Here is a 22,864-nt window from a genome sequence, read left to right as displayed (position 1 = left end):
AGCAGAAGGCAGGTGCATTTAAGCCTGCATCTGTCCCAGTTTTGCAGAATCAGTTGATGTGATGTGTGCCCAGTGTGGTTATTTGGAGAAATAAATAATTACTCCACATCTGGAAAATGGGGGATAATAATGATGCCTCCATTATAACGCACACATGTAAATTCCTTAGCCTTGAACATAGTAAGAACTCAGTGTCAATCGTTGTGGGAATTTTTTGAAAACAATATTGGAATCATAAGAAATTTGAATGTCTTTACTGACATTTTCCCCAAACTATATAAGATGTGGCTAACTTACTTCTGATAAAGCTTCAGTAGTAAAATCTCATTGTGAAAGCCTTTGCCCTTTGCCAAAAAAGGAAACTGGAGCCATCCCATTGCCCTACAATGATAACCTGCTGAGTAGTTTTTTTAAGTTTTTGGCACTAGAGGTTTTTTTTTTTTAACAATCCATAGTTTTCATTCCACGTATACAAACGACACACAATGTGTTCCTGAAATGATGCCAGAAAAATAATTTTTAAGATTTTAAAAATTAATCGCTCTTTTGGAAGAAAATATGCCACTTTATATAGTTAAAAAAAATGTAAATTTCCACTGAAAATGTGTTTTGTAAACTAACTCTTAAGTGCTTAATTCTAAAATTGAAGAAAATTTGGGTAATTTTACTACCTTTGTCTAACAAAGCCTACTTTTAAAGAAAATTTTGAAGCTGAATATTTCTGATCAACTTCTATTTCTATTTACCTATTGAATATTGTGAAGCCCTGGTGGCACAGTAGGCAGTTTGAATCCACCAGTTGTTCCTTGGAAACCCTAGAGAGCAGTTCTACTCTTTCCTGTAGGGTCGCTATGAGTCGGAATCAACTTGGCGGCAATGGGTTTGTTTTTAGTTTATTGAGCGCTGGGCAAAGTCGGAACTCATGAACCAGTTTCTTTTTTTTTTTTTTTTTTTATTTGTGTGGGTGTTTTGTCTTCTGAGCTCCCAAAGCAGGTCACACTTGGATATGATATATACTCAGGAAGGTAATTTACATACTTGCCTTTCCTGATCTTTCAGTTTTCTTTTAAAAAGCTTCCTCAAAAGGTGTTGGTAATACCTACTCACGTATATACTTTATTTCTACGTTGCTTTTACTTTTGTTCTGTTGACCACACACTTCTGCCTTCAAGAACTAAAAACATTTTTTAATCAGAAAATACTTATGGCAAGTTCACTATTAAGTTTCATCTCTTTTTCTTTTGCTAACTAGGTACCTGTGGAGGGGGGACAGGAGCAGCAGACAGATCCCACCAAAGGGCGATGCCTGAGGAGAACTGTGAGCGTCCCTTCTGAGGGTCAGTTTCCTGAGTACCCACCAGAGGGTGCCGCCAAACTGGGTAAGCTAATACAGGCAGTCCCCTGGGTTAGGAACATCTGATTTACGTAGAACTGGTAGTTATGAACCAATCCCCATAAAGCTTATTTTATTAAAAATTCGAGGTGCATACAAGTGGTTCATAATAAATGGGCACTACTTTGTGACACACATCAAAACATTGTTATTATTACTGTATTATGTTAAAGATGTTTTAGTGTGTGTAGAAGCATTTCTTTAATGTTTTTATACATGGGCAGGTACACATGGGAAGGTACACTGTATACTATATATTAAAACAGACATTTGACTAACTGATGTTAGATACCATACCTGACTATTCTGGCTTACGTACAAATTCAATTTACAGACAGACTTAGGAACAGAACTCGTTCATAATCTAGGGACTGCTTGTAATAAAAGGATAGAAAGTCTAAGCTTTTATTGGGTAATTTATGGATTTATTATCGTTACAGTAAAACAAAACATCTTATATTTCCTGTTCAGCACATTGAAATCAGTAGCATGTTAACTGAGAGTTAGAGGTCATTGGAGAGCTCTGTTTTTTGTAACCATGTGACAGCAAAGTTATTTTACAGAGATAGCATTTGTCTTAGCACTGACAAGATTGTGTTTCAGTTCCAGGTAGACTGGATGATGAGATTGTTTTGGGGCTCTCAATTTTGAAAGATTAGGTGATCTTGTTGAAGCTCTAAGAGACTTAGAGGATTCAGTGTATGGAAACTATATTGAGTGATTTGAATGTGTCCCATTCATACTGGATATTATCTTGTACAGTGTAATGTCAGATCAGGTTAATTTAGCTAAGCTATTTTATTTTTGTGTATCTCATGTGAGTTACATTCAGTACTATGGTTGAAATGGGTAACAGGAGAGAAATCAGAGAAACCCCACTTGAGCTGTTTTACACTAAGGGAATTAATATTAATATCAAAGCAACTCTTTACCCTGTTTGCCAGGAAGTGTGTGCTGTTTGGTGTTTTTCATGCTTGCCAGTGTATATTTAGATTATTCTAAATTATTAGATTATTTGACTGGTCTAATAATGTAGATTATTTGACTGGTCTAATAATGTAGGTTATTAGACCAGTCAAATAATTTTAAGGGAACATAATTAAGATAAAATATTAAAGAAATTTGAAAAGTACTTTATATCTTGGTATTATTTGCTTAGTGAGCCATAGACATTCAGTCATAGACATTTAGTAGGCAGATAAAATAAAGTTGTTTATTTTCTGTGTTAGGCAATATGGATAATACTGTGATTTTTGGTCGTATTTTTTTTAATCAGAGTTTTTTGTTTTCCTTTTTCTTCTTTTCATTTTCTAAATGGAATGCAGAATTCTTAGTCAGAATTTGAATCTTTAATTTCTCTTTTAATCCTTTAACAGTTTTTGCTTTTGTAGAGAATTTTGTCAGGTTAGCAGACACCTTTCTCTAAGGAGTCATACTTGGAGAAGCCAGATTTTCCTCTCATCTTATTTCCACTGTACTTCTTTGGCGTGTGTAGAAACCAGTTTAGGTGTGGGCCTAAATTATACTACAAACCTGTTTGGGTGTAACTGTTTTACACCTTGTTTACAGCAGTGGAGTGGGTTTTATATTTCACACACAAGTTTTATGCGAATTGAATTGGCCCAGACTCACCTTCTTTCAACTCCTTTGCTTTCATTATTTGTAATGTTATATTGATGGCTGTCTTTGCCACCTTTGTAGCATCCTTTGCCTGTTCAAGCTTCTACCCAACAAAAGTCAATGGATTTTAAGGAGGTGCAATCACAGTCTGAAGAATTATTATAGTATAACAGAAGAGACAACTCTATAGCAAAATGGTAAATATCTACAGTGTTCCAGGTACTGGATCCAAAGACACACTAAGATGAGGCGGCACAGGTATCTGGTCCAGAGCCAATATTCCACCTCTGTCCTTGGCAACAAGTATAGTAGCCATCCTGATTCATCACTGTCCATGATCAGTTTAGGAGTGGATTTCCTCAATTAGCACTAACAGATATTGCCCATAATGTTAGAGCCAGAAAGTCTACTTCTAGAGCCATTTTTCTTTACATGCCAATCTGATCTTGAATTAGAGAATTACTCCGTGTTCTGTTTTTATCTGCTAGTGATTTTGTCTTGAGACAAAATTTCCTACTGTCAAATATTTCATTGAGATATTGATGAATATGTAAGGTTCTTTGTCAGTCCCTAAGAATAAAAAGAGGTGTAAGATAAGGTCTCTGCCTTTAAGAAAGTTTTTATATAGTTAGGAAGACAGGATGCATACCCATTGAAACAAATACATAAGTTAATATATAAAAAATCAATTGTATTTCCATATGCCAGCAACAAACAGAAAATGAAATATCTTTTATTTGCCATAGCCTCATAAAATTGCAAACATCTAGGGAAAAATATTATGAAAGATGTGTGAGATTTCTACACAGAAAGTTATAAAACATCATTGAAAGAAGTTTAAAAAGACTTAAATGAGAGCTATACCATAATCATGGTTTAAAAGACTCAATAGTATCTCTAAATTCTCTTAAAAATCAAAATTCTAACAAAGTTTTGTTTCCCCTAAAATTGGCAAGTTGATCCTGAAATTCATATGGAAATGTCAAAGGCCAAGAATAGCCAAGATGAAAAAAAACAAGGTGGGAAGACAATCTACAGTATCAAGATTTATTTTAAAATTACAGTAAGTTATTGGTGGAAGAACAAACTATTGAAACAAAATGGAGAGTCTCTTATTAAGTTCTCAAGTGATGCAAACCTACTAAAGCCAATTTTATTTTACTCACATGAGCTAATTTTAGGTTAGGAGTTATAACATTTTTTTCTACGGGGAAATGAGTTCTCAGTTCTAAGTTGTCAAGACCATAAATCCCTCTACCCTGGAAGTGGAAGTTTGGATTCCTGATCTGCTCTCTTATCTTCCTCCCTGGTTTACTGCGGCGAAGATGACACCAGGGCAGTACTACCATTTATGGCTGTGAAAATTATGCATTGACCAGTTCCTTGTTGTCATTGTTAGGTGTCATCCAGTCGATTCTGACTCATAGCGACCCTGTGTACAACAGAATGAAACACTCTCTGGTCCTGCACCATCCTCACAGTAGTTATTATGCTTGAGTCTATTGTTGCAGCCACTGTGTCAGTCCGTGTCATTGAAGGTCTTCCTCTTTTTCATTGACCCTCTACCAAGCATGATGTCCTTCTCCAGGGACTGATCCCTCCTGATAACATGTCCAAAGTATGTGAGACAACGTCTCGCCATCCTCACTTCTAATGAGCATTCTGGCTATACTTCTTCCAAGACAGATTTGCTTGTTCTTCTGACAATCTATGGTATATTCAGTATTCTTCTCCAATGCCATAATTTAAAGGCATCAATTCTTCTTTGGTCTTCCTTATTCATTGTCCAGCTGTCATGGATTGAATTATGTCCCCCCAAAATGTGTGTATCCACTTGGTTAGGCCATGATTTCCAGTGTTATGTGGTTGTCCTCCATTTTGTGATTGTAATTTTAAGTTGAGAGGATTAGGGTGGGCTTGTAACACCACCCTTACTCAGATCATTTCCCTGATCCAAGGTAAAGGGAGTTTCCCTGGGGTATGGCCTGCACCACCTTTTATCTCTCGAGAGATAAAAGGGAAGCAAGCAGAATGTTGGGGACCTCATACCACCAAGAAAGCAGCACAAGGAGCAGAGTGCATCCTTTGGACACGGGGTCCCTGGGCCTGAGAAGCTCCTCAACCAGGGGAAGATTAAGGACAAGGACCTTCCTCCAGAGTGGACAGAGAGAGAAAGCCTTTCCCCTGGAGCCAACACCCTGAATTTGAACTTGTAACCTACTGGACTGTGAGAAAATAAATTTCCTTTTGTTAAAGCCATCCACTTGTGGTGTTTCTGTTATGGCAACACTAGATGACTGAGATACCAGCTTTCACATGTGTATGAGGTGATTGAAAACACCATGGCTTGGGTCAGGTGCACCTTAGTCCTTAAGGTGACATCTTTGCTTTTCAACACTTTACGGAGATCTTTTGCAGCAGGTTTGCCCAATGCAATGCATTGTTTGATTTCTTGTCTGCTGCTTTCGTGGGCATTGATTGTGAATCCAAGTAAAATGAAATCCTTGACACCTTCAATCTTTTCTCCCTGTATCATGATGTTGCTTATTGGTCCAGTTATGAAGATTTTTGTTTTCTTTATGTTGAGGTATAATCCATACCGAAGGCTGTACTCTTTGATCTTCATCAGTAAGTGCTTTAAGTCCTCTTCACTTTCAGGAAGCAAGGTTGTGTCATCTGCATAACACAGGTTGTTAATGAATCTTTCTCCAATCCTGATGTTGCATTCTTTTTCATATAGTCCAAACTTCTCAGATGCAGTTGTGATCCTAGATTTGTAGTTATTTCACATATTTTCCAGTAGGTGGCACTAAAGTGTCTTAAATAAAGGATTCCTTTTTCTAATTCACAGGAGTCATTTTTATAGCATGTTGGTAGGGTTGCTCCAAAGCCAGAAGCCCTGGGGAAAGAAACCGTGAAGGCAGCCAATGTTTAACTGCGGGCCAGCTACTTGCTAGATTGACAAGACCTATAAATTAGCCTAACATACCTTTTTCCCCCAAAACCAAAAAAAAAAAAAAAAAAAAAAACCCACTGCTGTTGAGTGCATTCCGACTCATAGCGACCCTGTAGGACAGAGTAGAACTGCCCCATAGAGTTTCCAAGGAGCGCCTGGCAGATTTGAACTGCCGACCTCTTGGTTAGCAGCCGTAGCACTTAACCGCTATACCACCAAATATGTTCTGTTCTTCTACTTTGACCAGTATACCTTCATAACAATATGAAAGGCAAGGTTAGAATTTTCAAATAGGCTGCACACTATGAGAGGCCCCACGTGCATGTGTACAGAGAACCCAGCCTGTACATTCAAGCTCTTTGGGGATTGGTGCCCAAGAGGACCAGAGTAGAGCCCTGTAAAATGTGGGGCCAAGTTAGGGGCTATTTTACTTAGTCCTAAAACAACATTAATCCTAGTAAATCACTATGATGGTTGGAGAATTGGGTGGGAAGGGGAATGGGTGGCATTAACAGTCAGGAATGGCTTTTACTTTATTTTTTAATGAACAGATTTTATCCTTAAGGAAATAGATATTTATAGATAATTATTATTGCTGGAATGAGACTGGATTCAGCATCAATTTTATATCTTTTTCATTTTTTTAAAATTGTGCTTTAGGTGAAGGTTTACAGAGCAAATTAGTTTCTCATTAAACAATGCACATACTGTTTTGTGACATTGGTTGCCAACCCCACAACATGTCAACACTGTCCCCTTCTCGATCTTGAGTTTCCTGTTACAGCTTTTCTGTTCCCTTCTGCCTTCTCATCCATGCCCCTGGGCCAGTGTGCCCATTTAGTCTCATTTTGTTTTATGGGCCTATTTAATCTTTGGCTGAAAAGTGAACCTCAGGAATGACTTCAGTACTAAGTTAAAAGGGTGTCTGGGGGCCATAGTCTTGGGGTTCTCCAGTCTCTCAGAGCAGTAAGTCTGGTCTTTTTGTGTAAGTTAGAATTTTGTTCTGCATTTTTCTCCAGCTTTGTCTAGGACCCTCTGTTGTGATCCCTGTCTGTCATGGATTGAATTATGTCCCCCCAGAATATGTGTCAACTTGGTTAGGCCATGATTCCCAGCATTGTGTGGTTGTCCTCCATTTTGTGATTGATACAATTTTCCTGTGTGTTGTATCTGCCTGTGGTTAATGAGGCAAGATTAGATTATGTTAAAGAGGATTAGGGTGGGATGTAACACCCTTGCTCAGGTCATGTCTGTGATCCAATATAAAAGGAGTTTCCCTGGGGTGAGGCCTATACCACATTTTATCTTACAAGAGATAAACGGAAAGGGAAGTAAGCGGGGGGGGGGGGGTGTGGAGGGAACACCTCACACCACCAAGAAAGTAGCACCAGGAGCAGAGCTCATCCTTTGGACCAGAGGTTCCCACACAGAGAAGCTCCTAGACCAGGGGAAGATCAGGACAAGGACCTTCCTCCAGAGCTGACAAGGAGAAGAGGCCTTCCCCTGGAACTGGTGCACTGAATTCGGACTTGTAGCCTACTAGAGTGTAAAAGAATAAATTTCTCTTTGTTAAAGCCGTTCACTTATGGTATTTTTGTTATACCAAAACCAAACCCAGTGCCGTCATAGTGATCCTATAGGGCAGAGTAGAACTGCTCCATAGAGTTTCCAAGGAGCACCTGGCGGATTTGAACTGCCGACCCTTTGGTTAGCAGCCGTACCACTTAACCACTATGCCACCAGGGTTTCCATTTCTGTTATAGCAGCACTAAATGACTAAGACACTGTCAGTGCAGACGGTGGTGGAAGCTGTGCTAGTTGTGATCCGTTAGTCCTTTGGACTAATTGTTCCCTTATGTCTTTGGTTTTCTTCATCCTTCCTTCCCCAGTCAGGGTGAGACCAGTGGAGTATCTTAGATGGCTGCTCACAAGCTTTTAAGATCCCAGACTTTACTCACCAAAGTAGGATGTAGAACATTTTCTTTATAAACTATGTTATGCCAGTTGAGCTAGATGTCCCCTGAGACCATGGGCCCCTGCCCTCAGCCCAGTAATTTGGTCCCTTATGGAGTTTGGATGTGTCTGTGGAGCTTCCATGACCATGCCTTGGCCAAGTTGTGCCAGCTTCCTCAGTATTGTGTACTGTCTTACCCTTCACCAAAGTTACCACTTATCATTTGTTATTGTTTTTCCCTCACCGCCCCTCTCCTCGCTCGTAACCATTAAAGGTTGTTTTTTCTGTGTGTAAGCCTTTCCATGAGATTTTATAATAATGGTCTCGTACAATATTTGTCCTTTTGTGGCTGACTTATTTCACTCAGCATAATGCCCTCCACATTCATCCATGTTGTGAGATGTTTCAGAGTCATCATTGTTCTTTATTGTTGCATGGTATTCCGTTGTGTGCACGTACTGTAGTTTGTTTATCCTTTCATCTGCCGATGGGTGCCTAGGTTGTTTCCATCTTTTTGCTGTTGTGAATAATGCTGCAATGAACATGGACATGCATATGTCTATTGGTGTGATGGCTTTTATTTCTCTAGAATATATTCTTAGGATTGGGATTGCTGGATCATATGGTATTTCTATTTCTAGCTTTCTAAGGAAGTGCCGTATCATTTTCCAAAATGGTAGTACCATTGTACATTTCCACCAGCAGTGCATAAGAGTTCCAAGTTCCCCACAGCCTCTCCAACATTTATTATTTTCTGTTTTTTTTATTTGTGCCAGCAATGTTGGGGTGGGATGGTATCTCAATGTAGTTTTGATTTGTATTTCTCTAATGGCTAGTGATTGTGCACGTGTCCTTTTGTGTCTGTTAGCTGCCTGAATATCTTCTTTGGTGAAGTGTCTGTTTATATCCTTTGCCCATTGTTTTTAAATTGGATTATTTGGTTTTTTGTTGTAGAGGTGTTGGATTTTCCTATAGATTTTAGAGATTAGACCTTTGTCATCGTCAAAAATTTTTTCACAGCCTGTAGGTTCTCTTTTTACTTTCTTTGTAAAGTCTTTTGATGAGCATAAGTGTTTAATTTTAGAAGATCCCAGTCATCTAGCTTATCTTCTGGTTAGGAATGGTTTTTGGATTCAGCCTGGACTTCTGGGAGAAAAGTGGCAGATTGAATACAAGCATTTAATTTTACTTCTTCCAGAAACCCCACTAAAGATATAATACAGGGATTTTTTTTTTTTTTTTGAAGACACAGTCCTTTAAGGATGGGTAGAATGAGAGAAAAGAAACAACTACACACATAAGAAAATTGAAAGCCGCGAAACAAATGGAATGTAGTAAATTACCTAGCTGGTTTAAGAAACTCAAATCTTAATCTGTCAATGAGGAAAGCCAAGAACTAGCCTGATTTTTATGACAGAAAACAAACAGCTCAAGAACCTATGGTCCTGGGAATCTATAGTAGTGATGCAGGGGAGTTGGAATGGCAGATATGGCACAGATAAAATAGAGCCTGTGTGGAAGCTCAAGAAGCAAATGCATGCCCAAGTCTTCTTTCCTCTTTCTGTTGAACAATTGCACTTTCCATTCTCCATCCCTACCCTTTTATAAGACTGGAGATTTAAATCTCCGGAGAGGAAAAATCAAGGGTCTCTGGATTAAGGGATACCTGGCAAAATCGAAGGCAGGACACATTACCCGATAGAAGGGAATTAAGTGAGCATCTGCTTACTGAATGATGAGACTCCACCATCATTTTTCCCTCACTTGCCTTTACCCTCCAGGCAGGAGATTTTAAGGGTATTACTCTCTTGGGTATCTAGCCCAAGAGGAACAACCTAAATATGATAGCATTCCCAAGCATCAGACCTAGGCAGACCACTCTACTGTAAAGTTCATCATCAGGGAGCCCTACCCTGTGTTCAGACCTTCCAATCAACTTTTTGGTCTTCAACTTTTAAATAGCAGGCAACCAAAGGGTAGCAGATATCTGAAGAAAAGCCTCTACCATGAAAGAGATAGCCCAAAGCAAACAAACATACTTTAAAAAAAAAAAAAAAAAACACTTCTGGAGGAACAGAGAGTAGGTAGAGAATAGAAAACTTAAAAAAAAAAAAAACAAAAAACCATTACTATCCTCAGAGATAAGAATTACATACATGAAACAAGAACTGCTTTACAAAGCCAAAGAACTAAAAAAAAATTAGAGTGGAAATAAAACTCAGTAGAAGGCTTGGAACATGAAATTGAGGAGATACTCCAGAAAACAGAGGGGGAAAAAAAGATAAAAATAATTAGAGAACCAGTCCAGGAAGTCCAGCATCAAAACACTGTGAGTTTGAGAAAAATGAAAAGAAGGGGAGGAAATCACTAAAAAAATAATTAAAGAAAATTTCCCAGAACTGAAGGATATGTAACAGTTTCCGGATTGAAAGGGCTCACCGAGTGCCTATGGCAAGTCATGTTTTCGTGAAATTTCGCATTGTCTCTGGTGACAAGGAGGCAGTCTTACAAACTTCCAAAAAAGGGAAAAAGCAGGTTATGGACAAAGAATCAGGCATCAGTGCCTAAAGACTTCTTATCATCACATCAGAAGCTAGAAAACATTGAGTAATGCCTTCACGTTCTGGAGGAAAATTATTTGCAACCTAGAATTCTGCATTCCCTTGTAAACCATTAATCTAGTGTGTGGGTAGAATCTAGATAGTTTCAGACATGCAAGATTAAAATAAACATTTTTTTAAAAGATTACCTTCCATGCATGATTTCTTCTGAAGCTACTGGAAAGTAAGCTTTACCAAGAATGAGGAAGGTGTGGGTTACGGGACTAGAAGTCCCTTATCCAGCACAGGAGAGAGACAACAGGAACCCTTGGGAGAATGCTGTAGAGAGAGCCAAGGTAAACAACTCTACCAGGCATAGAATGAAAGACAACCAGCTCATTTGGGGCCGCTCAGAAGAAAACTTCAGGAAGACAAAATTGATACAACAAGTAAATGAATAAAGTGATCTAGATCACAGGCAGTGAATTTGGAGTTAAATAATAAATATAGAAATATAGGCAAAGGAATAATCAAGCAATAACTACAGGAGAAACAAACTAGTTCAGGACATACAGAATGCTTATATAGCACTTCTATGCATTAGGCACTTTACATATATAAACTCATTTAATCCTTGTTAAATCCATGGGGTAGATACTATTATTATGACCATTTTATAGGTAAGGAAACTGAGGCACAGGAATGTTAAATAACTTGCCTATGTAACTAGACAATGCAAAGGTAGGATTTGAACTCAGGCAGTCTGCCTTCTAGGTGTATGTTCTCGAGCACTATACTATATTATACGTAGATTTACCATGTGGCTGAACTCTAAATAGCATAGGTAGTCATAATATCGTTTATCCTTACCAAGAATACCATGTAACTATATAGGTTGGCAGTTCGAGTCCGCCAGGTGCTCCTTGGAAACCCTATGGGGCAGTTCTACTCTGTCCTGTAGTGTCGCTATGAGTTGGAATTGGCTCGACGGCACTGGGTTTTGTTTTTTTTTTTTTAATATAGGAGAGGTGAAAGAATAGGAAGCATGTATGCATGGTTTGTACTGGGGTGGGGGTAGAGGAAAAAGTCAAATTCTCATCTTCGGTAGTAGTAGACAGTCAATGGATAATGTCTAAAATGGAAAAATTTGAAGTATTGTTTAGTGATTTGGTGGTAACTCCCAAAATAAATAACTAAGAAAGACGAGAGTAGTTGCTTCTGGGGAAAGAGTGGGGCTAGGGATTGCTGTTCATTTTAGCAAGCCTTGTAGAACCAGAAGATTCTAAACTATGTGTATGTATTATTTGATTAAAGAAAAAAAAGCTCAAATTGACAAAATTGGGAAAGGGCATATACAGTTCACAGGAAAGAAAATTAAAATGGCATTTAAACATGAGAAAAAGGCTCTGTACCTCATTTCTAACCAGATAAAAGTAAATTAAAACTGTAATGAGCTGTCAATTTCTACCTATGAAATTAGCAAAGATAAAAATGTTTGTGTTAAAAGGATAGGAGGAAATAAGCATTCTAGTCCATTAATGCCAAATTGCCTTTACAGAGGGTAGCTAGCCTCTATAGGATTCAGTTTGGCAGAAATATCCATCCCTTTTGCCCCAGGAGCAGTCTACTTCTAGGAATTTATCCTACAGATTGCCCAGTCATTGCATCATTGTTTATAATAACGAAAGAGCAGAAACAGCCTATGTATCCATTAAGAGGAGATTCTTTAAATAAATTATGTTAAATCCATATAATGGACTACTAAAAACAACCAGTTGTCATCAGAGTAGAATTGTGCTCCATAGGGTTTCCAATGGCTGATGTATGAAAAAGAAGAAGGTAGTTGTCTGTGTACTCATATGAAACAATTTCTAAGATACATTGTTAAGAGGGAAGACAATCAAGTGCAGAAATATATTTGAACATTATACTGTGATTTGTGTAAAGTAATGGCATATGCATATATGCGTATAAACAAGTATGTGTGTGTAAAACTCTAGAACGGTATAGAAAAGCCTTTAACAGTGGTTGCCTCTGAAGAACTGGACTTCTCATGGACCAGAGTGAGAGAGAGATTAACTTTTCATTATATAATTTTAACCTCCTAATCTTTAATCAAATGACTGAGTTAATTATCCCCAAGTAATAATAATGACAGTAATATTGATAACAATGGTAACAAGAAGGAAGAGAGAGGGAAAAAAAGAAGAAACCCACCTGTACTGAAGGTACCTTTCAGTTTTTTATGATATACTAGATTTTAAAAGTATAAATAAAATCTTAGGGAATTACCTGGGAGGGTATATTATATAGATGCCAACCATTGAGTTTTATACTACTGAAATGTATTGTTTTAAAATTTAGCTTAAAAGTCTCTTTTTACTCTCCAGTCATTAATTTGCAATAGAATATTAACTTGACCATTAAAGCTGCTTGGTTTTTTTTTTTTTTTTTTTGATGGGAGATGCTTTAGGTGAAGGTTTACAGAGCAAATTAGTTTCTTGTTAAACAATTAACTAATTATTAATTATGACATTGGTTGCCAACCCTGCGATGTGTCTACGCTCTCCCCTTCTCGATCTTGGGTTCCCCATTTTCATTCATCCAGCATTCCTGTCCCTTCCTGCCTTCTCGTTCCTGCCTCTGGGCTGATGTACCCATTTAGTCTCCTATGTGTGGTTGAGCTTCATGTGTTTTTGTTTGTGTTATGGGCCTGTCTAATCTTTGGCTGAAGGGTGAACCTCAGGAGTGACTTCAGTACTGACTTAAAAGGGTGTCTGGGGGCCATACTCTCAGAGTTTCTCCAGTTTCCGTTAGGCCAGTAAGTCTGGTCTTTCTTTGTGAGTTTGAATTTTGTTCTACATTTTTCTCCAGCTCTGTTCCGGACCCTCTGTTGTGATCCCTGTCAGAGCAGTTGCTGGTGGTAGCCAGGCACCATCTAGTTGTGCTGGACTCAGTCTGGTAGAGGCTGTGGTAGTTGTGTTCCATTAGTCCTTAGAACTAATCTTTTGCTTACGTCTGGTTTTCTTCATTATCCCTTGCTCCAAATGGGGTGGGACCAATAGGCTTACATTAGATGCTTGTTCACAAGTTTTTAAGACCCTGGACGTAAAACAACTTAGTTTTCATTTACCTTCGGTAAAGAAGTTGAATCTGACTAACCAAGAATAACCTCTCTTGGATTCCTCAGGAATGTTAAAAAGGATATTTTCTTCTCCTTGACTCCTTAAACATAGCTGAAATTTCAAGAGCATAAATACTGTGGATCATAAATACTGTGACCATGATTTAATTATTATTTTTATTGTTCATATATTTTCCAATGAATTCAAAACCCAAAGGACACAATAGTTAAATATATGAGTGTGTACTTAGGTTCATACACAGGTCACCTTTAGACTCAAAGCAACCTTTTCTCTTAAGATCTGAGAATGCAGTTTTTCTGCCTTGTTTAGGAATATTTTTGTTATTTGTTGATGTATTGAGTAATTAAAATTCTGGAGAAAGTAAGAAAAATTGCTTATAAGTCTTTTATTTTATGGTTTTTCATGGAGTGATGGTGAAGAGCCTCACAAATAGTATTAGGCTAACAAAATGGTCGTCTTTCAGCTCTTAAAACAGTCCCAGCTTCCAACTTGATATTACAGATTTGTCATTGCTCTACACAGAAACTAAATAAATGAAATATGAACTATAGGGTTGTTGAACCGGTATTGTATTTCAAATCACCACTCTGAATTCAGGCTACTTTCTAATGCTGTATTAGTTAGCCTTATGTTAAGATTTTCTTTATCTCATTTTTCCCCTCCAAATATTGTCCCACAGTCATCCACTTCAGAGAAATAGTTTGAGAATGAAATTAGAGAGTCAGTAAATATCATTGTACAGCCATAAGTACTATAAACAGTTATTACAGTTACAACTGTTGATTTTGATAAGGGCAAAATTGGTAAATTCAGTTGTCACAGTTACAAGTTGCAATGCTGAGTGTGCCTGGTTGTACTCTTTGACTGTGCTGTTGGTTGGTATCGGAACCGTAGTGGTGTTAATGAACAAGGTTACCATGCTTGTTAAGATTTTATTACTAGGAAATAGCTTTGATTAAATATTTTCTAATTTCTGTACAGAATGAGAATACAGATGAGAGAATAGATTATTTTAATAAGAGAAAATTTCCATTTTGTCCTTTTTACTGCACTTCAAGTTGATGTTATAAACTTGTACACTATTGTTGGAGTTCAGGTTATTAAGAAATTGACTAATATATCAAAACTGCACAAGCAGATTTAGAAGCTAATTCACAGAGTTCACCGCTTTAGAAGAAAAAAATAGACATCTGTAGACAGAATTTTCCATTCTTTCTGGAAAGGCTGCTTTTATCAAAGGCAGTGGTGGGCAGTGGAAATGGTACAGCCTTTGAAGATGTCCTACCCTTAATCCAAATTCCAACTCTTCTGCTTATTTTCGCTAAGCTTCAACTTCCTTATCTGATACGACATATGTTATGATTTGAAAGAATGCAAGACCAACAACATAAACTTCTTATAAAATCATGGAACCAGGGAGATAATAGAGTAAGTATTATGTTTCTCATTTTGCTTGGACAGGTTTAAATGAATCCAATAAAGAAATTTCAGGTGTGACATCTTAGGATGCATCCTATATCTATATTTAATGTCTTTACTCATTTGAGGTTTTTTCCATTTTCACGTGCACATTTAGGCAAATTCATTTCTTCTAAAGTACAGTCATTCCTGTCTGGAGAGGAGATGAGAAGGCAGAAGGGTATAGGAGCTGGCTGAATGGACACAGGGAATACAAATACAGGGTGGAGGGGAGGAATGTGCTGTCTTATTAGGGGGAGAGCACCTAGGAGTACAATAGCAAGGTGTATATAAATTTCTGTATGAGAGACTGACTTCATCTGTAAACTTTCACTTAAAGCACAATAAAAAAACAGTTAAATAATGTGGTACAGTCATAATTCACCATTCTGTTATTTAATAGAAGAAGAAAGATGGGGACGGGGTTGTTTATAATTCACCCTGAGATATGTTTTTGAGACTTGATCTAGGCCCCTGGCTGTCACAGAACCTTTTCTGAAGAGTTAGGAAAAGTATATATTCAAATAAGTCGAGCAAAGTTAGCTGAACATTGCTTAGTTGAATTGCCTTTTTTTTTTTAAATGCCGCCCAGGTTTGGCTAAGTGATTTACCAAAGTGTTTTTAGTTTGTATTTCAAACAGAAGGATTTATAAATCACGTTGGTAGAAACTCTAGTTTGGTGTGTATACAAAACATACTGGAGCTGCCTCCAGGGATGAAGCATTTGTTTTGTTATGACCCCCTTGGCATCCACCTGCCAACTGATCTCTATAGTAACAATACTTAACAAGGCAAGTTCCCCAGTTTCTCATAAAGCTGCTGTGTTTACTGAATTGTTCTGATTATTTTCTCTGAAATTTGTGGCCTGTTCTTTTCCTCGTGTCTTCAGGTGTTTTCATGTTAATTTTTTTGTTTTTAATTGATATTTAATACAGAACAAAGGAAATTTCCCTCAATTTCAATTTTTTTTTCCTGCTTACAAAATTAATTATTTTTATTTATCTGTGTTCAGCGTGTGCTTTTTAATTTTAGAGAGTAGAGAACAACATAGGAAGAATCTAGGGTAAAAAAAAAGGGTAGAAGGGTGAAAAGAACATGAATTCACAGGATGAGAAGGAAGTAAAAGAGACACAATTAAAAGAATTGATAACAGAGAAAGATCATTACCATCTCAGTCCATTTTTCCAATTAAAGGCTTTTGGTTTTTTTTTCCCCTCTCACTTTAATCAGAGTAGTGCCATCAAAGAGTCAAAAGCATATTTAAACAACTCTTTTATAATTAATTTTTGGTAGTAGGGTATATAGAAAAGTACTCAGATGTGTCTGTTAGGAACCAGATGCGCTAGAGAGGGAGCCATTGAAACAGTACATCAGGTGTGAGAGGGAGGGAGGGAGGGAGAAAGATACTTTTAAGGCAGAACATCATTAGCAGTGCATCTAACTGTCAGATAAAATAGCCTTAGAGTAGCCACTAAAACGCTAGAAAACTGCACAATGGTAAGTAGGACACCAAGAAAAGAAACTGCATGCAGAATAGAAGGAGAAAATTTGCCCTCTCCTGATAGTCTTTGACACCAGTGGTACAGCATAAGGTTACAGGTTTAGGATGAGCTTTTATAACTTAATATGTTACTCTGGTTAGTAAGGGTTGCTATGAGTCCGAATCAACTCAACGCAGCAGATTTGTGGGTTTTTGTTTTTTTTTTTTTGGCTTATATATGCTTTAGCTTTCCTACAGCTTAGCAATGAGTTTAATTGTTCTAGTTATGCTTAATAATGCATTCAGGTATAGTACTATGTCACCTTTAATTGACACAGCAATTTAAAGGAAAATTACATTCTTACAGAATCTCATGTGCTCATCCATATAGAAGACTAGTTTATACGTTTCCACATTGGAAATGGTGAAGCATAGATGAACCAAATAGTGAACCACAGATCACACAAAGGTGTGTTGTATTGGTTCCCATCAGGTAGCAGATTCAAAATTTCATTGGCAGAAATCTACCTCCCTGTTACCTGTTGTTAATAAGTCAGATTCATGAATGGGTTTCAAAAGAAAAGTTATGAAACTTCAAGAATCATCCTTTTAAATTTATGCTATGCTATTTCAGAATTGGTGATTGTACCAAAAGGTTATCTCTCAGAAAAAAATACCTAATTGCATTTTCCTGGCTACAGCCCCCCACCCCCAACCCCACCCCCCACCCCTTTCTCCTCCTGTTCCTATTTTGCCTTCTCTCCTATGGACTTTGGGTTATATACCTTGTGATGGTTTTTCCTTTCTTGAGACGATCAAAAACATAGCAGTATCCCTATGGTTAAACTTAAGATGCCAGCATGCACATATTGTAAGGCCCTTATTACGGACAAGTTTGATGTCCAGGTTAATAGATAATCTCATTCTGGCTAAGCTTTTTTTAGGTTCTGTATTTTGAAACTTAAAAATCACCAGCCTCTCAAGAAATCCAATACGCATGTATATATATCCAAGTTTAGTTGCTGTCATTGAGAGCCTCTTAAATAGCTTTTTTAAAGCACACTATTTCCTAGTATCCATTTAAATTAGAGGAGACTTTCTTGAGGGTAAAAATCTTTTTAAATTAAAATCTCAGAAATCAAAAAACCGTTAACATATCAGGGAGACTTTGTAATTAGTAACAACATAGTCTTTTGATGAATCTAAAAGCATAGTTGGCAGGAAGACAATCTTGATGATTTTCGTACCTAGAAAAACAGTATCAAAAATTCAATTGGAAAATCTGGTAGGAATATGCAATAGAAAATCCAATGGGAAGAACAAAATATATGCCTAGTATGGTAGGTTGAGTGGTAGCCCACAAAAAGATAAGTTTGTGCCCTAAGCTTCAGAATCTGTGAATGTGATCTAATCTGGAAAAAAGGAATTTCACAGATGTAATTAAGGGCAACCCCGGTAGCATAGTGGTTAAGTGCTATGGCTACCAACCAGAAGGTCAGCAGTTCGAATCCACCAGGCGCTCCTTGGAAACACTGTGGGGCAGTTCTACTCTGTCCTGTAGGGTCGCTATGAGTCAGAAAATTGACTCGGTGGCAGTGGGTTTGGTTTTTTGGTAATTAAGTTAAGGATCTTGAGATCATGTGGGTTATCCCAGTAGGGCCTTAAATCTAATGACAGGTCTCCTTGTAAGAGGCAGAAGTAGAGAAGACCCAGACACGGAGAAGTCCATGTGAAGATGGAGGCAGAGATTGGAGTTACGCAGCCACAAGCCGTTGAGCCACCAGAAGCTGAAAGAAGCAAGGAAGGTTTTTACCCTAGGGCCTTTGGAGGGAGCATGACCCTGGCAGCACCTTGATTTAGGACTCCTGGCCCCTCAAGCTGTGGGAGAATAAATTTCTGTCATTTTAAGCCACCCAGCTCATGGCAATTTTTTATGGCAGCCCTAGGAAAGTAATACACCTGGCTTTTTTTATGTTTTTTTTTCCTCTGAGAAATTCACTAAATTCTTGAATAATTACTATGGTTTACAAACTTTATCTCATTTCCTGTTTTTTACGATACAGTACCCTGAATTAGCTAATTTTAGATATGAGTCTCTGATTCTTTTTCTCAGTATCACTGATTACCACCTCAAATTTATCTTTACATTTTTAGAATAAAAATAAAGAACAATTATGGATATGAAAAAACAATGTGTCCAGTTAGACATTATGACAAAGCAGTGACAGGCTAAGCCTTGGATGTGCATCATCTTATTTATTCCTGTTAACAGTCCTGTGAAATAAAAGCCCGTTGCTGTCAAGTCGATTCTGACTCATAGCGACCCTATAGGACAGAGTAGAACTGCCCCATAAGTTTCCTAGGAGTGGCTCGTGGATTTGAGCTGCCAACCTTTGGGTCAACTACTGAGCCACCAGGGCTCCTATGAAATAGGTGCTGCTACTATGCTCATTTTATAGGTGAGGATACTGGTGTGACGCATCCAAATAAGTGGCAGAACCAGAATTCAAACCCACTTTATTATGGTGTTTCCCCACCACTTTGTACAAACTGCAACTACTGATAGGCTGTTTCTGGTTTAAGAATCACTTGTAAGTACTCACAAGCAGCTGTGAAACCTTGTCTTTTTTCTATTTCCTCTCCCCAACTAGTTTTTGTTCCCTGATTCAGAGCCCTGTAGAGTGATTGATTTAGTAATTGCCTTGTCCTATGGAGTTCATTCTTTAATTCAACAATTTTTTTTTTTAATTCCTGTTATGCACCACATCCTATTCTAACCTGTTTGAACAAAGCAGTCATAATAGTCAGCAATACATACAAAAGTCCCTGCCTTCATAGAACATCAATCCTGGTGGAAGTGGACTGACAGGAACAAACAACTCCACAATATGGTGACAAATGCCATGAAGAAAAAAAATTAAGTAGGATCAAAGATGTAGGGGAAAAAGGAATGAAAGAATGTAAGTTCTCAGCACAGTGAATAGAAAAAGATCCACTTTGAATGCCTGCAGTTAGGAGAACTTCCTAAAAACCTACAGGGACTTAAAACAGAAACAAAAATACTCTACAAAGTATTAGAATAAGAGTGGCATCTAACTTCTTAACAGTAATATTAGAAGCTAAGAACATGGGGTAACGCCCTTAAAATTCCAGGTAAACCTGATTTTCATTCTGATACTCTAAAGCATCAGGTAGGTTGTTCTCAGCTGCCAGAGTTGGCCCCCAACTCAGGCGCAATGGGATCGGACTGTTGTGATCCAGAGGACTTTGATTGGCCGGTTTTCAGAAGGAAATCACCAAGACTTTCTTCCTACTCTGTCTTAATGTGGAAGCTCTGCTGAAACTTGGTCAGCATCACAGCATCAGCAGCCCTCTACTGGCCAATGAGTGGCAGCTGCGCATGAGGTAAGGTGCAAAAATTGAGAATAAGAGAAACACAGAGAATCCCCAGAATTCCCTTGGTGAAGGGAAGTCCCAGGACAGCAGCTGTGTAGATGACTGAGAGACTAACCAGTCCAAACTGGAGTAGGAGAATAAGGGGAAGAGGGAGAATATATGACCAAAGAAATGGATAGATAATTAAATATTGGAATATTTGAGAAGTTATTGAAGGGTATCAAAAGATTAGCAATAAGTACATAGAAAACTAAGCAAATGAAAAATATAATGTGATTATTAAGTACAAGAATAACAAATATTATATAAGAAAGGAGACATAATACATTTTATTTGGCCCAGCTATGAACTATTTTTACATAGTCATAATAACAAATAATGAATATGAATATCTTATCAAGAAGTTGTAATTTTACTGTAATGAGAGAATAAAAAGAGAGATTGGGATGGAAAAGAATTATAAGAGATAGAAATTCTCATCTGTCATAATAGAATATCAAAACAATGTCTAAAATGCATAAAATAAGAAATAAGAAGTATATTATTTAGAAATACTGAGATAAATACAAAAAAGAAAGAGCTGAAAATCAAAAAGGTCACCTTTGGTGAAGTGGAAACCCTGGTGGCATAGTGGTTGAGAGCTTGGCTGCTAGCCAAAAGGTTAGCAGTTCAAATCCACCAGCTGCTCCTTGGAAACCCTATGGGGGCAGTTCTACTCTGTCCTACAGGGTCGCTATGAGTCGGAATCGACTCGATGGCAATGGGTTTGGTTTTTTTGTTTGTTTGTTTTGGTGGAGTGGGTGAGGAGGCTGCTAATTTTTATTAGCCTAATTGATTTCAAGTACTGTTGATTTATTTAACAGTATGTTTATATTGCTTTGATAAAAATAATGTGTAATTTAAGGAAACAACCTTTCTGAATGTTTAAAAGCAGCATGATAATTACTACCTAAGTAGGGAAAAGTAAGACATTCAATGTATGTTTCTTAGCGGTGCACAGGCACATAGTAGATGCTCATTAAATGTCAGTTTCTTTCCCTCTGCCACTTTTTCTACAGTATCTGTAAGATATCTTGAGTTCCAAACAGTCGGTATATGAACACATTTAAAACTCAGCCAATTTTTAAGTAGTGTATCTGCAGTAGTATTTCGAGTTGTATGGTACATGTATATGTTTTTGTATCAGTGATATGCCAAAGACTGTACCATAAAATCTATGCTTTTTCTAATGGATTTTATGAAAATGATAGCCCACAGTAAGTCACACATATTATTTAGAAATTAAGCTAAAAACAAATTCCTAATGACTGTTATTTTTACTGAAACTGATGTATTATCTGCATTATATGGGAAAGGTGGATGAGTGTTTCAGTTATGACTACAGATTAGCTAAATAGGAAATCAACTAGCCTAACAGGTAATTATAATTTTTTTTTTAAATGCCACAAAAAAAAGTTTTCAAAACATGTTAGAAACCCAAAACACATGTTTAAATTCCCATTTTAAATGAGGAGAGTCAATATCACATACATGCCCTTGGCTTTCATGAGCCCATTCAGAGATAGTACCAATTAATATCCAAGGTTGTTGTTGTTGTTAGGTGCCATCAAGTCGGTTCTGATGCACAGCAACCCTGTGCACAACAGAACGAATTACTGCCTGGTCCTGCACCATCCTTACAATCGCTGTTATGTTTGAGCTCATTGTTGCAGCCACTGTGTCAGTCCACCTCACTGAGGGTCTTCCTCTTTTCCACTGGCCCTGTACTCTGCCAAGCATGATGTCCTTCTCCAGGGACTGATCCCTCATGACAACATGTCCAACGTATGTAAGACACAGTCTCGCCATCCTTGCTTCTAAGGAGCATTCTGGTGGTACTTCTTCTAAGACAGATTTGTTCATTCTTTTGGCAGTCCATGGTATTATTCAATATTCTTTGCCAACGCCACAATTCAAAGGCGTCAGTTCTTCTTCAGTCTTCCTTATTCATTGTCCAGCTTTCACATGCATATGATGTGATTGAAAATACCATGGCTTGGGTCAGGCGCACCTTAGTCTTGAAGGTGACATTTTTGCTCTTCAACAATTGGAAGAGGTCCTTTGCAGCAGGTTTACCCAATGCAGTGCGTCTTTTGATTTCTTGACTGCTGCTTCTGTGGCTGTTGACTGTGGATTCAAGTAAAATGAAATCCTTAACAACTTCAGTCTTTTCTCTTTTTATCATGATGTTGCTCATGGGTCCAGTTGTGAGGATTTTTGTTTTCTTTATGTTGAGCTGGAATCCATTCTGAAGGCTGTGGTTTTTGATCTTCATTAGTAAGTGCTTCAAGTCCTCTTCACTTTCAGCAAGCAAGGTTGTGTTATCTGCATAACGCAGGTTGTTAATGAGTCTTCCTCCAATCCTGATGCCCCGTTCTTCTTCATATTGTCCAGTTTCTCATATTATTTGCTCAGCAAACATATTGAATAGGTTTGGTGAAAGAATACAACTCTGATGCACACCTTTCCTGACTTTAAACCAGTCAGTATCCCCTTGTTCTGTCTGAACAACTGCCGCTTGATGTATGTAAAGGCTCCTCATGAGCACAATTAAGTGTTCTGGAATTCCCATTCTTCGCAGTGTTATCCATAATTTGTTATGATCCACACAGTCGAATGCCTTTGCATAGTTAATAAAACACAGGTAAACATCCTTCTGGTATTCTCTGCTTTTAGCCAGGATCCATCTGACATCAGCAATGATATCCCTGGTTCCACATCCTCTTCTGAAACCAGCCTGAATTTCTGGCAGTTCCCTGTCGATATACTACTGCAGCCGCTTTTGAATGATCTTCAGCAAAATTTTGCTTCCTTGTGATATTAATGATATTGTTCTATAATTTCCACATTCAATTGGATCACCTTTCTTGGGAATAGGCATA

General features: G+C 37.8%; 1 protein-coding gene across 7 annotated transcripts in view; it reads left to right on the top strand.

The window, feature by feature from the left end:
- The window catches only part of RASAL2 (RAS protein activator like 2), a 429,713-nt gene that overhangs the window by 254,215 nt on the left and 152,634 nt on the right, over positions 1-22,864 (top strand). For 6 of the 7 annotated variants that reach the window (XM_003410874.4, XM_064276597.1, XM_003410875.4 and 3 more), the window contains exon 3: positions 1,253-1,379. In XM_003410874.4, coding sequence (XP_003410922.1) covers positions 1,253-1,379 — 127 coding nt within the window. Of the gene's footprint in view, positions 1-1,252; positions 1,380-22,864 lie in introns of those variants that run through there. The other variant, XM_064276598.1, reaches the window with a different exon arrangement.

The sequence above is a fragment of the Loxodonta africana genome, chromosome 25 (assembly GCF_030014295.1).
Source record: "Loxodonta africana isolate mLoxAfr1 chromosome 25, mLoxAfr1.hap2, whole genome shotgun sequence".
In the NCBI taxonomy this organism is placed as follows: domain Eukaryota; kingdom Metazoa; phylum Chordata; class Mammalia; order Proboscidea; family Elephantidae; genus Loxodonta; species Loxodonta africana.
Note: the sequence above shows the minus strand (reverse complement) of the source record. Positions and strands in the feature narration are given on the sequence as shown.